Below are 17,338 nucleotides of genomic sequence, written 5' to 3'. Positions count from 1 at the left end.
CACTTGTCCTTCTCCAGGAAGGCCACACACAGAGCTCAGGTGGGAGAAAGCAGGGAGGGGCGTCAGAAGAAAAGAGCAGCAAAGGAAGACTAATCCTCCCTGGCCACCTAGTCCAGAGAACGGCTTTAATCTGTGCCCCAGAGCAAGGCACCACCAAGACAAGGAGGGACAGGTGTGGAAGGCCCCGTATCTGAGCAAGGCTGTCATTTTTCTTTTTTTTTCATTTGTAGAGAAAATTAACTGGGAACTGAGAACAAGAGGAGAAACTTGACTGTGCCACTCTAAATGCCTACCTAGCAGACTCCTGATAATAATGAGCCAAATTATAATAACTAACACTTAGTTGAACTGTTTCTGAGTGCTAGGAATCGTGTCAAGTGCTTTACACATATTATTTTACTGAACCCTTGAATTAACTCTGTGGGGTAACTTCTACTACCCCCACGACAGGACAGGAAACTAAGGCTCCAAAAGAAACTCATTCAAGGTCACACTAAACGGTAGAACCAAGACTTGAAGCCAAAACAAACCAACTTCAAGATCCTTGATATTGCAGAATTGCCTGCTAGGGAGTCACTTCCTCTATCCTCTTCAGCAAAGGAGCTTCAACCTGTCCCCACTAGCCTTGGCCATTCTGACTTGCTCATCAATGTTCATTCAGCACCTTCCCTGAAGCAAGCGTGGCTGTACATGCCACGGCTATGGCTGTAAAGAAGAGAAAAACCCAGCCCTGCCATCTCGGAGCTTCCAGGTGAACGGGGAAGACAGGCTTTAAACCAGCACTTACACAAATATGTAACTAAGCACGACTGTGCTTGAGGGCTGTGAGGCAGAAGCAAAGGATGCTATGGATGTGTGGAATAAAATAATCTGACACCCAGCCCATTGCACAGTAATGAAAGGGCATGAAGGCCAAGGAGGGCCAGGCCAATCTACAGACAGGAAGATCTGGGAAAAGGACTATAGAGCATTTACTGCGATAAACCTAATTATTGTTCTTCACAAACTGTGAAAGGAAGAACAAGCCAAAAAAATACCTAAATGCTCTTACTTGATGTTTCATACCTGACAAAGCCACAACCCAAATGTTGCCACTATTTCCAATGTTTAAAAAGCACCCAACAGGGGCTGGCCCGGTGGTGCAGCAGCTAAGTGCGCATGTTCCGCTTCGGCAGCCCAGGGTTCACAGGTTCGGATCCTGGGTGCAGACATGGCACCACTTGGCAAGCTATGGTGTGGCAGGTGTCCCACATATAAAGTAGAGGGAGATGGGCATGGATGTTAGCTCAGGGCCAGTCTTCCTCAGCAAAAAGAGGAGGACTGGCAGCAGTTAGCTAATCTTCCTCAAAAAACAAAAACAAGACCACCCAACAATATGCCAGATTTTAACTAATAAACTTCAGTCAAAAAAGTACTGACAAGGTGTCACTGTTAATGTCCACAGTGGGGGCTGGTGGAGGACGGAGGCTGCCCCCCAGGAGCAGGTGAGCAAGGATTTGGGAGCTGCTCTGTCATAATCTAATGTTTTCTTCTTTTTCTTTGTAACTGTTTCTGCTACACTACTGTTAGCTGAATGGGCCCTGGGCCCAAGGTAAAAGGCAGCCTCACTTGAATAACTCGTGAACTGAGTTGGGACTAGGGCTTTAGGAAAGATCACTTCTGGGAGCTGGAATCTCCACTTCCATTATCTCCATTTATTTCCTAGGCCTCCTTTGCTTGCTGAACCCTCTCACAACTCCATAAAGAGGCACAGATAACAGAACAGAAGCACAGGTGGGTGAAATAGTGTGCTGGAGGTCACAGCTACCAAACAGCAAATCTCAGATTCAAACCTGGAAGACGATGCCAAAGCCACAGACCTCTGCTTCTGCATGTGAGCATCACTTGGGGACAAGCTCAGATCCACCTCAGACCTACTAAATCAGAATCTGAATTTTAACACGATCCCTAGGTGATTCATGAACACATGAAAGTTTGAGAAGTGCTGCTCTAAACCCCAGTGCCAGACTGTGATGGAAACTGCTGGGGCAGCTCAGCATGAAGGAAGACAGAGTCTATTCATCAGAGGAATTCAGAGCAGGGAGCAAGCAGATCACAGGAAGAACACACTCCATTCTGACTTTAGATAATCAGCACTACCACCTTCTCCTCTCAACTCCACACCTCTGGTCACATCCTCCAGGGCTGTTTCAATTTCTGCAGTAGGCCTCATTACCAACAGGCTTTTTTTTTTTTTAACTAGGGACTTTAGTTAGTTAGTTAGTTTTTTGGTGAGGAAGTTTGCACTGAGCTAACATCTGTGCCAATCTCCTATTTTGTATGTGGGACACCGCCACAGCATGGCTTGATGAGCAGTGTGTAGGTCCACACCCAGGATCTGAACCCATGAACCACAGGCTGCCAAAGAGGAGTGTGCAAACTTAACCACTATGCCACCAGCCTAGTCCCAATAGACTTTACTTTTTAGAGCCATTTTGGGTTCATGGCAAAACTGAGCAGAAAGTACAAAGAGCTCCCACATACCCTCGTCCCCATACACACACAACCTCCCCCACCATCAACATCCCCTACCCAACCATCACATTCGTTACACTTGATGAACCTACACTGACACATCATTATCACCCAGAGTCCATGGTTTACATGTGGGTTCACTCTTCCAACAGACTTTTAACTCCGGAGACAGGATATCTATTAGGGAAAAAACTGGGGATGCCTGGCTTCTTGCACCAAATACCCTTCTGAATTCAAGTGCCTCCAAGCCTGACAGAACCAGAGGTTGACTGTGTGCTCTATGCTCTTGTCTTCTTCAAATCTGTACCACTATTGGGCTGGTCCACTTGTATCCCTCCAGGATGGAGTTAAAGAGGCTGAAGCCAAAAGGGCCACAGCTCTGAAGGATGGAGCAGCAGAGAGAGGAGAGGAATAGTGAACTACGGAGACAAAACTGCCTCATCTCCTGCCACGAGCCAGGTCAGGATCCAGAGCAACCCTCACCTCCTGGACCTGCAGTTCTGCCACATCTCCAGGAGCCCTGGTTCCCACTGGAAGCCAGAAAGCCTGACCAGCCAACTCTCCCAGGACACAGTCCTGATTCACCTTTCTCTCTCCCTGCCTTTGACCTCAGGGCCTCAGACCAATATCCCTCAGGATCTGGGAGCAGTCATGAAATGGAAGCAATCAGATGCTGACAAAGCGAGTGTGCCTTGCCTGGCTCTTGTTGCCTCCCTAACAGAGCAGATGGTTGGGGTAGATGGTCCCTCTGTCTGCCTTAATTCTGAGCTGGGGGCAAGTGGTAAAAAAAAAAAAAAGAGTGACCAAACCAAGTGAAGTCTGAAAGGCCAAAAAGTATATACTTAATTTCTAGAAATACACAGAAAGCAGGGTAGGACTTTTTTCAGCTAGAATCTCGATTTTATCCTTCTTGGTCATTTCACAATTGTTTTCATCCCACCCTAACCCTCTGTGGTCAACCACACCCGTGTTGTAGGTGATGCAGCCATGCTTCTGCCTCCTACATGATCTACCCCACCGCTTGTTCGCCTCCCTTCATGTTGGTCACAGGAGTATAAGGAAAGGAAGTTACTGTCCTCGGACTCTGAGATCCAGGACTAGTGCTTGTGGATGGCTTTAGTTACCCCTATGCTTTTTCTTCCTGTTCTGGAACTTCCAGGTCAGAGGTCACAAGCTCACAAAGCCTGCAGGGATCACATGGGTAGTGCAAATGTGGGATAACGAGGAGTGGCAAGGACAGTGGCTAGTGGGCTAAAGGGGCAGCCACTGCCGAGCCCCAGCTGATTCTGGCCACGCATGGATGTGGGCTCAGCAGAGCTAAGCCTTCTGATTTGAAAGACCAGAGAACAGAATTTTTTTTTAAATGTGAAATCTCATTTTCAAATACTGGCAAATAATAAAAATATTTTTAGACCCACGAGCCGGCCAAATGAAACATGCCTAAATTTGTGACTGCTGTTCCAGCTATTCTTCTCCATCATCTCTCTCCTACCCAAGGTAACATGTTGGTCCCCACGGTGCCATTTTCAGGTGTGGGTCTAACTTCAGAGATCAGACAGGAGCTCCAACAGTTCCAGGCCCAGGACCCACTGGCTGAGAGGTGCTAGCTCCGTGGAACATACTATATCAGGCAGAGCTGAGCCCTGGCTATGCCAGTCTGCTCTGGACTAATCCAAGCTGCTGACTACAATCTATGAAGCCCTGTATAGTTGGAGTTCTGGTTACCTCTGCTCCTCTCCCCTTGGGCTGGAGTACGACCTCAGCTCTTCCCATGTAATAGCTCATGCTGAGCATTCTAGCCCCAGATCTGGGAAGCCAGAGGCTAAGTAGCTCTGGAGGAAGCATCAAGCTTCAGCAATTGGCCTCACAGCCCTGGCCACCAACAGAGCAGACCAGGCGGCCTCTAAGGCACTGTGGGAGCCCTGTTATTTAGGCCATGCCAGAGGAGCACGGAACACGTGTTGTTCTTTGTGATGACTCAGGGCTTTCTGCAAAAACCTAGGAGATGCTCTCTGCTCTGCCTCAAGTCAAGACTGGGGTTTCTGCTCAGATACTGCAGCCAGCCCAGTTTCTGTCCCCTCTGCAAAAAGCACCAAATCAGGGCCAACGCTTCTGGCAAAGACTATTTCAGCTAAACAATGTAAAACTGAGCCGGAGTGGGTTGTGGAAGGCAAACCTCCTCAGGCTTTAGAACAACCAACAATGTGCTCTTGTTCCCCAAGTCAGGGTGGGAGCAGAGAGAAATCTTCTTAATTTTTTCTCCTTCCCCATGTGAGTGGCTCCTTCCATCCCTTCTCCAGAGAAGCCAGGCGGGTGGGCAACTTGCTTTCCTGGCTCTGGGGAACACAAACGGGAGCGCCATGGAAACCCCCAGAGTGTGCACGATACTGCAACAGGAACAAAACTCTTTCAAGTCCAGAAACAAAATCCGGACCCTTTTATGACCGCTGGGGAAGGTCCCTGGTGAGGGATGCTGGCAGGCTACTAGCCCAGAGCCTCACAGACTGAGGACCCTGGACCTCAGCCCAAAGCCAGAAGGGGAGAGGAAGAAAGGAAGTCTGAAACCTCTCCGGATAGCTCACATCCCAGCCCTGAGACGGCACCACAGGGATGGAGCCACTCAGGTCCCTAAACTAGAATGCCAGAATTCTGAGCAAGACACGGCTGCTAAAAAGACACCAAGCAAAGGCCCAGGGACAGAAATGGTTCCATACACAAAAGCAGCAGATCTCTTCCTCCCAGTTTCTACAAAATGCCCAAGGACACTTACCAATGTTTGGATGTTTTAAAAGTCGGCATATCCGGGCTTCACGTTCTAGTTTCTGGTGATCTAAAAGCAGAAGAGAGAAAACAAAAGCCATCAACCATTCATTCTATTCGTGGCCACCTGGCTATTCATATTCCTTCAATTCTTAGGCACCAACTGTGCACTTTTTTATGATTTGCTGAATTAATGCAGCAAGGCACGGCAATCCTGGAGACAGGTATTACCACCACCTTTTCCAGGTGAGGAAATGCGTTAGGAAAAGACCTCAAGCTGCTGAGTGGCAGAGCTAGGATCTGAATCCAGGTCTTCAACTAAAACTCCAGTGCTCTTTCCACTAAAGCAGGGACTTCAATGGGCCGGGGGTGGGAGGATGGGGGCAGAATCTCTTTCTTGTTAGAAATACTAATAGCAGCTAAGTTTTACTGAGCACCTACTCCATGACCAGACACTGTGCTAGGAGTTTTGCATGTATTCTCTGATTTAGTCTTCATAGCCGCCCTGAAACACAATGATGCTGACAACAAAATGATGATGATGATAATGATGATTTGAAAAAAAAAATAATAATAGCTAACATTTATTGAGAGCTTACTTCTACACCAGGGAGATACATCTTTTAACTTATCCTCATAACAACTCTATGAGGTTGGTACTATTACTTTATAGAAATCCTGCTTCTCCCCAGGATCCTCTTGGCCACCCACTGCTGTGAGCTCTGACCTCTTGACACTCAGGTTCTGGGGTAACTGATTTGGTGAAATGACCAGAAGCCAAGAGTCCCTAGATTCAAGTGAGCTGTGTTGGTCAATTTCTTCCAGAGGAAGGCAGAGCCCCAGGAAGCAGAAATAGGATGCTGCTACTCAAATCAAAGCAAGGCGACTAGAAGCCCGCCCAACTCTCCCTCCCTAATTCTTCTTGCTGGGATCCTGACAAAAGCCACCTCCTTCACAAAGTCTTCCCTGTTCGTCTCAGTAGACTGCGACTTCTCCCTGCTATGACCACCCTCCTACCTCCCACTGTACCTCTTAGAATTCTCACATCATATGTTACTCAGTTATCTTTTGGTCACAAGCTCTTCAAAGGGTGGGACCTTCAAAGTGGTGCTTTATCGAGTTCCCTTCATAACAGGGGCTTAATAAGGGTTTATCAATAAGATCAACAGCAGTAGTAATAACTACTATTTGCTATATGCCAGGCAGAGGCATGGATTATCTTATTTCATCCTCAAGGAAACCCTATGAAGTAAGGGATTGGATTAGTTCCATCACATTACAAATGAGGAAACTGAGGCTTAAAAAGTTAAAGTAACCTGCAGTGGATACAGGTGGTCTAAGCCTAGAGTCCTCATTCGCCATCACTATGATATGACAAAAGGATAAAGAAAAGTGAGAGCATCAGTAAAGACTTCAGGCTTGGGGCCGGCCCAGTGGCGCAGCAGTTAAGTTCGCACATTCTGCTTTGGCAGCCTGGGGTTCACCAGTTTGGATCCCGAGTGTGGATCTGCACACCACTTATCAAGCCATGCTATGGCAGGTGCCCCACGTACAAAGTAGAGGAAGATGGGCACGGATGTTAGCTCAGGGCTAGTCTTCCTCAGCAAAAAGAGGAGGATTGCTGGAGGATGTTAGCTCGGGGCTGATCTTCCTCAAAAAAAAAAGACTCCAGGATTTGTGGGGCATAGTCCAGTTCACCTCAACTTCTCCAGACCAAGGCAGGTGACTTCACATCCACATCCGACAAGTGATTCCTGCCCACCCTACCTCTACCTCAAGAGCAGAGAGCCTCTGAAAAGCCTCCTATGAGTCTCACAACCATCCTACCAGGTAGGTGCTATGACTGTCCCCATTTCACAGATGATGAAACTGAGGCCCACAGAAGTTAAGTAACTTGCCCAAGGCCCTACAGCAGGAAAGGGACAGAACTGGGATTTATTTCACATTTATTGTTTTACCAACCAATCCGAGCTTGTCCTAAACTTTCCCTCTAGCGACAGCTCTGCTTTGTGGAAGGAGGAGGTGGGGATAGGCAGAGATTAGTTCCTGCTGCCCAGTTAATCCATCCCTGCTGCCCAAAGATCTGGGTCAGGCATTCCTTCCAGTCCTCAGGTTCAGCATGACCACTGACCAGGATGCAGCCAGGAGAACCCCAGGTAACACCACATTCCCACATCGCCTGGGATCCCTCAGTCCCGGGGAATTTCAGAGGTTGGGGTAGTAGGAAGGAAGTGCTAGAAGGAAGGAAGGTAGAAGGAAGCAGTGCTAGCCCTGACTGGTGGCAGGGGGGCTTGCTTCTTCCAGATCTAGCTAGATGTCAGGGATACCCACCTTCCTCTCCCCCGCCCCTAGACTTAGGATGGAGGTACCAAGCTAGCCAGCCCCAAAGGTACAAACTCACCGGCCCTCGTCTCTGACCACTCACCTCACTACCCTTCAACCCACAACTCTCAGGCTTGGCTGCCCAGGCAGGTGCAGGAGAACAGCATCTTGCAATGTGGAGGTGGTAGCTGAGGGGAAGGCCCAGAAGATTAATGTTTATCTCCTCCCTTAAGTCTCTTACTGGCTAATGGTTACAGTTCTACAACAGGAACAGCATTAAAAATAGGGGTGCTCTGGCTTTACCACTGACTCAGAGCGGGAAGAGGAGAGAGACAGACTCACATTCCCGGCTCCTTGAAGGAGCTGCCCAGAGTCCAGAGGGTCCTTGTCAGTCACTTAATTTAACCCTAACTCCAAGAAGCAGAGCCCCACATTCTGGGTGAGGCCTATGTCTTCTCTGAACCTGAGGCTGTGCCTTGGTCCTCACTCTGATCCTCAGTCATGGAATCCAGCCATTAGCACATCAGTTTTGGAGTCAGACAGCCCTAGATTGAGTCCCAGTGCTGCCATATTGGGTGAGTTATTAAACCCATTTGAGCCTCATTCATTCATCCAAAAAATATTTATTGAGGCCTACTATGTGACAGGCACTGTTCTAAATGCTGGGGATACGGCAGTGAACAAAAGAGACAGCAAGCCCCACCCTGAGGGAGCTGACATTCTAGTGGGTCTGGGTAGGGGGCCGGAAAGACAACAAGAATTGGATGATACAATGTTGTGGCAAGTGCCATGATGTGGAAAATATAGAAAAATAAAGCAGGGGAGGGGGAGAGTGTAGATTTAAATAGGGCGGTCAGGGAAAGCCTCAGTGAGGAGGTGGCATTTGATTAGGACCCAAAGGAGGTGAGGTAAGCCAGGCACATATCTTGGGAGTTTCCTCACTTCTAAAACGGAGGCAGTGATATCTGTGGATTAAATAAGGTAACTGGGTAAATGCTCAGCACAGTGCCTGGCACACAGGGATAGCCTCCTTTCCAAGGGCGCAGTAATAAGACAGAGGAGGCCTCCCAGGCTGGGCTTGTGGCCATGGCTATCACCAGAGACACTGAGAGAGCTAGACCCACTCTCCCTCAGCAGGGGCAGCCACAGGGTCCACAACGCACCAACTGAGCCCTCTGACCCAGCTCCCCAGCAGCCCTCCTGGGGGCAGTGGTGTCCCTCCTATTTTGGTAGAGCCCACCCATGTCTATAGCCTGCAAGTGAAGGTTAGCAACAGGTGCTCCTCAGAGAGAGAACAGCCCAGCAGGTGCTGATGTCTGTGGGATCCCTCCTCTTCCCTGGCCTCAGCCTGCCCGGTTGTGACACCCTGCCATCCAGAAGCTCTGCTCAATGAGCCAGGTGGTTTCTGCCCACCACACTCTCCCTGCCTCCTTACACCAAGCACAGCCTCTCCAGCTGTTGTCTCTTGTCCCTTTCCCCCATACTTCCTGTCCTGTAGCCCCCTCCGGGGTTGCTCCATGTCTGGGAAAAAGCAGAGCGGTCTACCTCAACAGCAGCGGTGTTTCAGCAACAAGCATGGTCTGTAAAGCATCTTTCCCAGATGCAAGGGGTGTGCTGGCTAAACTCAGCATCCCCAACCCCAAAAGTGGCAAGGTCACTGAACTGGCTTGGTCCACAGTGGTAGGTCTAGGGCCTGGCTCAGCAACCCAAGGTGATAACACACCAGCCGGTACTCTTGTCACAAAGGTGGCCTTCTCCCTTGAGACATCCCTCCTTCTAGTGACCACTGAGCTCACTGTTCCTAGGGAACAGCTCAGATCTTCCAAGGCTGACCCTCTTCCCACCCACTTTTCTATGGGCTTGTCCCCACCCCCTCACACGGCCCAGCCCCCCCTTCCTGTTTGACAACAGCCACTTCCCGCTTTTGCACAGGGCCACTTCCTGCCTGCCTGTGTGCTACTACCATGGAGAGACCCACCCCTGCCGGCCTTCAGCCCAGCTCCAACCACAGCCTTCTGCAAGGTTTTCCCCCTCAAGAGCAGAGTAGCAACAGGAGCAGAAAGCAGAAGCAGCTGTTATCAAAACCTGTTTCAGGCCTTCCCCAACAGCCCACCAGGGTAGAGCCAGGCCAGGGAACATAAAGATCCCTGGAGGCCTTGCCTCTCCCACCTTCTGCCCAAGCACTTCAAGACTTGGCCCAGGGCACCACAAAGGCCAAATATCCTTCAAGGGAAAGGCAGCGAGGAGTGACCAGATATGCCAAGGGAGGTAGAAAAGAGGAAGCAGACAGTGAGGAGACAGCCCGTGGCAAAGAGGAGGCAGAGCCCTGGAACCACCTCTCCCCTAGGCCCCCAGCAGGGAAGGGGCCTATGCACTTTCCTTCCCCCATAGGATTGGGGGCCAGGGAGGGTTGGCCTCGGATTCTCCATGGCCCTGCAGGGACATGCCTGCTGATTTAGTGACATTTCTCTAAAACCACAAATGCCAGCATTAGCTTCAAAGAAGATCCTGCTGCCACCTAAATAGACGACCCTCTGTGAGCAAGAAAGGACACAGATCCCTACTCTGACTATGAAGACCCTCTCCAAGTTCCAATCGCAATGACATCCTTGACTTTTTGAGTATTTCAAAGGCCTACGCCTGTGGCCCCAACATGGATCGTGAGAAGCTTCGTATAGCCCCATTGATTTCAGACACTCGATGTGGGGCTTCTCCTCTTGCTGCCCGCCCTGAGTACTCCTTCCTCCTTCCCAAGCAGTAGAGGCCCCTGTCTGGCCCCTGAGGCATCACTCTGAGGACTAGAAACAAGGGCAGCATAGGGATTTGGTGTCATAATCCACATTCCCCAGCTGCTTATAACAGCCCCTGGCCTTGGGCATTGACCAGTGGGGATCCCAAGCCACAATCCCTTTGACCTCACCCTGACACTGTGACGCCACATCCCTTCCTCTTTGAATCTCACTCTAAAGGTGCAAAGAGTCTCCAATTAAGAGCAAAGTCCATTCACCATGTAAGAGTGGGGGCCATGGCTTCTAATTCCTTCACACCCATATATATACCTGGGGACTAGCTGAGGGCTGTGAATACAGTGGGACGGGATCTGAAATGTGCCTACATGAACCCCCAAGGCTCTGTCCCTTAACCTGGTGCCCTCCCCTTCTCTTCAGTCCTAACTCGAGCAGTTTTAACCAGGTGACACAAAGACTTGAGCCCCACTTTGGCCTTCGGCTCTTAAGACAAGAGAAGCCTTAACTAAGGAGGGAAAGGAGCCCCATAGCAAAAGTCTCCCAAACCAGACTGGATGGAGAAAATCCCCATGGGGTCACTAGCAAGCCCCAAGAAGGCAAGGCTCTGCTTCTGGACACTCTGGACAGTCTCAAGGGCCAGAACAGGGTCAGCCGCTGAGCTCTCCATGCCCCCAGCAGGGCTCAGGGAGCCTGCAGCCTTTACCCACTGTTTTGGTGACATTTCCTTCATGGTAACCAGCCCCAAGTAAAACATCCCAGGAAGCAGACCCTAAAAATAGCTCCTCCCAGGGCAGCAGCAAGCGGGGGAGGGGAAAGAAAGGGAGGAGAAAAGAAGGGAGCAGATGGGAAGCTGCTGCTGCTGCTGATAGGGCCCAGCATCTAGAGATGGTGCTGGGGGGACTGGCTGGAAATATTCCCACCATAGAGAGGTCTGTACCCAGAGAGGAGGGCATGGACGAGAGCGAGGCCTCAGCCAGCAGGAAGGAGGGATTTGCTCCACTGCACTTAGAGTTCTGAACCTAGATGGAGAGGCGGGGTGGGTGGGGGGTGATATATCAGGATTCATCACAGGAACAAAATAGCCAGAACTTGTGTTTTAAAGAAAGGAGCCAAGGGGTAAGTGAAGACCACACTGCTTGAGGATGCTGGGGTTGGAGCGCTGGCAAAACCATTGGCATTACCTACAGCTCAAAATAAACCAACCAAACTTTTGTGCCTTGGTTTCCCCAGTGGCCCTGGGGCAGAGCTGTCTGGCTGTGGGCAGATGACAAAGGGCCTCTGCTGTGAGGCACTCGAGGTACAAAGTACCCATCTCTTCCTGTCACCACCTGTTTGGCACCCATGGGATCAGGCCCTTATGGGCCTGCCATGACTGTCCAGAGAGCAGCAAGCACAGAGACGGGGACAGGAGTCTGTCACACCCACTCCTCCCCTTCCCTGTCTCCAGCCTCAGCAGAGAATGGGGTCAGCAACTCACCTCTAGGGTTTCAGCACAGACTCAAAGCTTGGAGCACAGCTTCTAACAAGGGACCAGAGCAAGCAGCAGGAAGAAAGCAGAGGCCTCTCCTATGGGATGGGGCCACCTTCCAACCTCCATCCCCACCCCATGATGCCAGCATCCAAAGGCACTCTGGGAAGGTGGGTAGAAGGGCAGGGTGACATGCCAGTGCTGTCTGAGCTAAGTCACACAGCTCACTGTATGACAAAACCAGCCCAGTATAAGCCTTGGCACAGAGAAATGACCTCCAGGCTGCTTCCTCATCCACTTAGAGGGAAGAATCAGAGGAGCTCAGTCACTTATATACAGGATGCCCATTTCTAGTCAACAGAAATTGGGCTGTCTTATCCTCAGGGGGAAAGCATGGTTTTGAATACAACCTCCTTAAATGCTTCCTCAAGTCCAAGAGTCCTAGAGTTCTAGCACTGCCTAGATTTCTCTTCCTTCTCTCCCTCCCTCATTGGTGCTTCACCCTCCCCTCTGTTCCTCTCCTCACTTCACCCAGATCCTTAACAGGAAAGTCTCACTTGGAGATACCACAGGGGACACAAATGTCATGGGGGCTACTCAGGTCAACACTAAGGGGGTGGGGCCTTTCAGCTGGCACCACCCAGGGGGATCCTATTTCAATACCCAGGGCCAGCTGGATGCAAAAAGGGACAGCCTTTGCCCTTCTTGTGGCCAACATGCCACAACCCCAGCCACTCGGCCTGCCACAACCATGGACATGACATGGACATGACATCCCATTCTGGGGGCTCAGAATGAGTCCCGTAAACACAGAACAGCCCATGTGCACAGATGGCCACATACCAGCAGAGATACCCCTGGAGCAGGCTGAGCCAAGGTGTCTCTGGTAAATCTCAAAGAACATGGCAAGAGTAATTCTTGCTGCTGTTGCAGATTTTAAATGGCATTTCTTAAAGCGTGGATCAGGGACCACCTGCATGAAAGTCACTAGGGCATTTGTTAAAAATGTAGATTCTGGGGCCCCACCCCAGATCTCCTGAGGTAGAATCTCTGTGGACAGAGCCCAGGAATCTGCATTTTTAACCAGTACTCAAGGTGATCTCTACGCACACTAAAATTGAACATCGTTGCTTGGAGGAAGTCTCAACATTGCTTTATAAGGCCATTAATGACAAGGAAGGAAGAATCATAAGCTACACTGTCTTCCTACATCTCCCACCTGCCTTATTCTCCAAGCACAGCCCTTTAACCTCATCTGTCCTCTCCAACAGCTGTGTCAGGCCTACACCGTGGCTCCATGGATCAGAAAGGGGGAACCCAAGCCAGCACCAAGGTACAAGGGTTCCAGCAACTTGGCTCTGAGTTTCCTGAAAGCCAAAGCCAAAAGGCAACCATGATTAGTTACATAGTCCTCTTAATCCATTCATTCACCATGTGTAGGCTGGGTATGTATCAGGCACTTTGCTAGGCCCTACCTACACAGAAGTAAAGAAACAGATATGGTGCCTACCTTACCACCCAGGTCCTCAAGAAGAGGAAAGCTTTTCCTAAATGTATTTAGCTTCAATAGAAATTTCTTCACATGAGGTATACAGATTAAATAAATGGATAAATACAGCAAGTGCTGTAACACATTTCATAATATTGTTTCTAGTAGCATCTCTAAGTAGGGCCAAGTATCCACAGTAGTAAAAGCAATTGGAATCCAGGTAAATGGTCCAAATACAGAGGTTTCTTATGATGCTAATTGTTCCAAGGATAAATCTTAAATTATGCAGAAGAAAGAAAGGACCATTTGCCCTTCAACTGTAGCAATACAGGGAAATGCTTTGGATATAAGCAAGAGAGTGAGATATAAAATGCTATGCTCCACGAGGTGAAAATCTATATGCATATGAATAAAGATAAGAAGGGAATATGAAGATGTAAAAATAAAAAAAAGACATAAGGGCTCAGGCTCCTGGGGGGTGGGGAGTGCTCTTAAATCTTAAAATAACGACTTATCATTGCCATCACCTGGCCCACTAGTGCCTGCATCCAAGCCTTTTTTAAATGCCTCCTTCAGCCTAGCTGAGAGCTAAGCTTGGAACCATGGGCTCCCTTAAGAGCCCCAACTCCACACCTATCGCTGTTCCAAAAAGCAAATGGAGTGACGTTACGTGACTTTCAGTGACTTCGTGTAGACAGGCCTGCAGTCAAAGACGGTCTCGATGCACAGCCATGTTAAGTCCCTACCTTGTAACACAGCCACTGCCATGGGCCTCTGAGGCTACAATGACAAGAAGCAACACAGCAAAGGAAGGATTCCTATCCAGATCTGACCCCCTACAAGATCTGGAGATTTCACCCCATGCCTCCTGGACCACCTCACCATGGATGCCAAGGTGAAGCAGCTCAATACCCTCTTCCTTTCCTTTTGGTTTGCAGCACAGAGAATCATAAACAAGAAAGAAAACAGGCAAGGAGAGAGCAAACACACCAAGCTCCTTTAGACCATCATGGATGACCTTGGTGAGCCCACCACATTCCCAGACACAGAAATCCAACACCTGCGGAGCCCTAGACAGACAGACAGTAACGAGTGAAACCCAGCCCCAGCTGCTGCACCTTTATAAAATATACAGCGTAAACTGAGAGGCTGCAGGGAAGCCACGGCCTTCACTCCCCAACCCCATGGGCGCCAGCCTAGTGGGCACCCTGGCCCAACCCTCTCCAGGAGCTCACATCCCCCACGCCCACACCTACAGTAGTCTCTGGCTTGCTCCCTCCATCTCCAAGACAACACCCTCTCACTCTCCCACCTCTGAACAGTACTGACACTTACATATTCCTGACCCTTCTTGTTGGCATCTATGCCCATCAGCCAGGACCAGGCCTCTGTTCCAAAGTTAACTTGGCACAAAAGCTACACAACAGAGCCCCAGACTTGGCATAACCATATCGAGAGAGGGGGAGTTGCTGTCTGAAGCATATGATCTTACACAAGAATCTTCTTCTTGGGGAAAGAAAATCAAACGGAAATCAAATCTCATCCAGCTTGGGCAGAGAAAGAAAGATTTCAGTTGGGAAAGACAGGACAGGGTTGAAAGGACGTGAGGACGGGAAAGGGACATAATCACACAGATCAAGGAAGTTCGGGTGAGTAGGGAAGGAGTGGAAAATGACAGCCCAAGGCAGGCAGCTCCACAAAGTTACCACATCAGCTATCCTCACATGCCAGAGTTCAGCTCCCAGCTGTCTCTACCTCCCTCACCCCTGGGTCAGAGGATACTGGTGAGATGAGGAAAGCGAAGCATTGCATCATTAACTGGAGACACCAGACACCAGCCCCAGGGCCATGCTGTGTGGGCATAGGGAGGCATCCATTCTCAAACCATCGTCCCTGCCTGCACCCTGCATCCTTGGCCAGAGGATGTCTGCCAAAGAGCCCAGCCCACTGCACTGTCCCCCCACCCTAGGGGAGGAGGGCATCTGGCTGTCCACCTATCTCTAGGGCAACAATTGCATCCAACTCAAGGTACCCAGAGAGAAAAAAAACAAACAAATAAGTCAACTTTATAGCCAATGTAAAGGAACAGAAAGAGATGGGGGCTGGTAGGGAGACAGCAAGACAAACTGTGCTTGTGGGGATGGGGAGAAGCCCTCCTAGCCAGGAGGCAGACTCAGCTCTGCTAAACAGGTCCCAGAATAACGTCAACATGACAGAAGCCCACTGTCATCTCTGTGGAATTTTATAGCTTCTCTGATGCTTGGAGACATCTACTACATCTCTTACCCCAGAAATGCCTGGGTCATTACTAGCCATGGCCCACGTCTTCCCCAGGGCATCTGTCCTGGCTCTTAATATGTTTATGGCATCCTATTGCCCAGCCCTAATTCCTTCCTCTGAGTCTCATACCTTTGTCCCCCCGCTGCACCCTGCAGCCTTCAATGACCTGACCTATCCACATACCTCCGTACTCACCAGACCTATACACAGAGCACTTCACACGTTGCTGGGTCTATACCTATCAGATGAGGTGAGTTTGGCAAGCATCCAGTACAAGGTACAGGGAGTGTAGGTTGGAGGTGTGAAAGGCAGGGCCTTACGCTCCCCGCCTCAGGTACTTGGGAGGCTCTTGCAAGTCAGGCTCCAAGGCCTGGGCCTTCACAATGCTCAGACCCTGAGGCAATGCTGCTCCTACCCAGACCAGGCCACTGAGATTTCCAGATCATGAGGCATCACCCTCCACCCAGGACGGACTGCATCTGCTGCTGTACCACCAAGTTTGTAATTTGATCAAAAAAGCAATCAAGTTCATCTGGCAGGATTTGTTCCCAAGAAGCCTTCAGCAGTAGCAGCCTCCCTTGATGTTTACAGATTTCCTTCCCTTGGGAGTCTGTTCTGCCGCCTGGTGGGCAGGGGGAGGCTAGATTTGTCAGAGCTGTTCACTTACTGTATCTTCATCCTAAGTCACCACTGGGGCACAGGGACTAAGACAGGCTCCTAGGAGTGGCTACCAGTGCCCCAAACACAGAGACTCCAAAAGACCCAAATTAAGACCTATCCATTCCATGCCACCCACCACTCCCCATATCCTCCCCCTTCCTAAAAACCAAACTCCTTTGAGCCTTTAGGGACTACTCCTCCCTGAAGCTACCTACATCTCTTACATTTTCTTCATTCTTTTCTACCTGAGCACTTCCAGTCCCCATGCAACTCCTGCCTGGCTTCAAAGTCTACCCTGAAATTCCAACTCTTTTCCAAGTGCTGAAACACACAGCCCCCAACTCTAGGAGCATCTTCAGAAGAAGCCGTAGCCCTTGGAGGCACCCCAGGGAGAGGCAAAGATGGGGAACTCACCTCGGGCAGACAACTTCTTGGTATTGATGATTTTTGCTGCATACTCCTGCGTGGAGGTTTTCTTCACACACCTGCGGACCACAGAGAAAGCACCCCTGGAGGGAGAAGGGGGAAAGAACTGGGACACCGAGCAGAGTGACACAGACATGCTTCAGGTCTGAGGACAGCGATGCTCTTATCAACAGACCTTTAGTCGAAATTACACAGGCACCAGCATAGTGACCATCACCATCCAACATGGGGCAGAATGGTGGCCACTGCATGACACTAAACAAATGTGGGTGGAGGACCACCCCACTCCCACCCCCAGATCTAGCCGCTGAGCAAAGCAACAGCCCCAACCTCAGGCTATACATCAGGAGCCGGTGGGCAATGCTTAAAACACACACCTGCTGCATCTCAGGGACAGTCCTGCAGGCCCAGGCAAGGGAATCAGAAGAAGGGAACAGAGACCCTGCCCTTCTCTCAGCAGAAATAGTTGAAGGTAGGGGAAGGAGAGACTAGAAAGAGGGTGTAATCGCCTGAGAGAGAAATCTCCCTCAACCATGAGTGAAGGTGAGGAAAGTGAGGCTCAAATCCCCCACGCTGGCTTCTTCCCACTGTATCCCAGCTCAACTGACAGCAGGGAAAGAGAGGATCCAGTTGTGGCAGTTGTGGGTCTCAGACATAAATAGCTCCCCCCCC

General features: G+C 50.0%; 1 protein-coding gene across 18 annotated transcripts in view; it reads right to left on the bottom strand.

Moving 5' to 3' along the window:
* The window catches only part of CAMK2G (calcium/calmodulin dependent protein kinase II gamma), a 55,099-nt gene that overhangs the window by 36,916 nt on the left and 845 nt on the right, over positions 1 to 17,338 (bottom strand). For 14 of the 18 annotated variants that reach the window (XM_046652885.1, XM_046652888.1, XM_046652874.1 and 11 more), the window contains exons 2-3: positions 16,655 to 16,749; positions 5,285 to 5,344 (exon numbers count right to left, since the gene is read on the bottom strand). In XM_046652885.1, coding sequence (XP_046508841.1) covers positions 5,285 to 5,344; positions 16,655 to 16,749 — 155 coding nt within the window. The remainder of the gene's footprint in view (positions 1 to 5,284; positions 5,345 to 16,654; positions 16,750 to 17,338) is intronic. The other 4 variants (XM_046652873.1, XM_046652877.1, XM_046652886.1 and 1 more) reach the window with 1 other exon arrangement.

Source organism: Equus quagga, chromosome 2 (assembly GCF_021613505.1).
Source record: "Equus quagga isolate Etosha38 chromosome 2, UCLA_HA_Equagga_1.0, whole genome shotgun sequence".
NCBI classification, from domain to species: Eukaryota; Metazoa; Chordata; class Mammalia; order Perissodactyla; family Equidae; genus Equus; species Equus quagga.
This window is presented reverse-complemented; position numbering and strand designations above follow the sequence as displayed.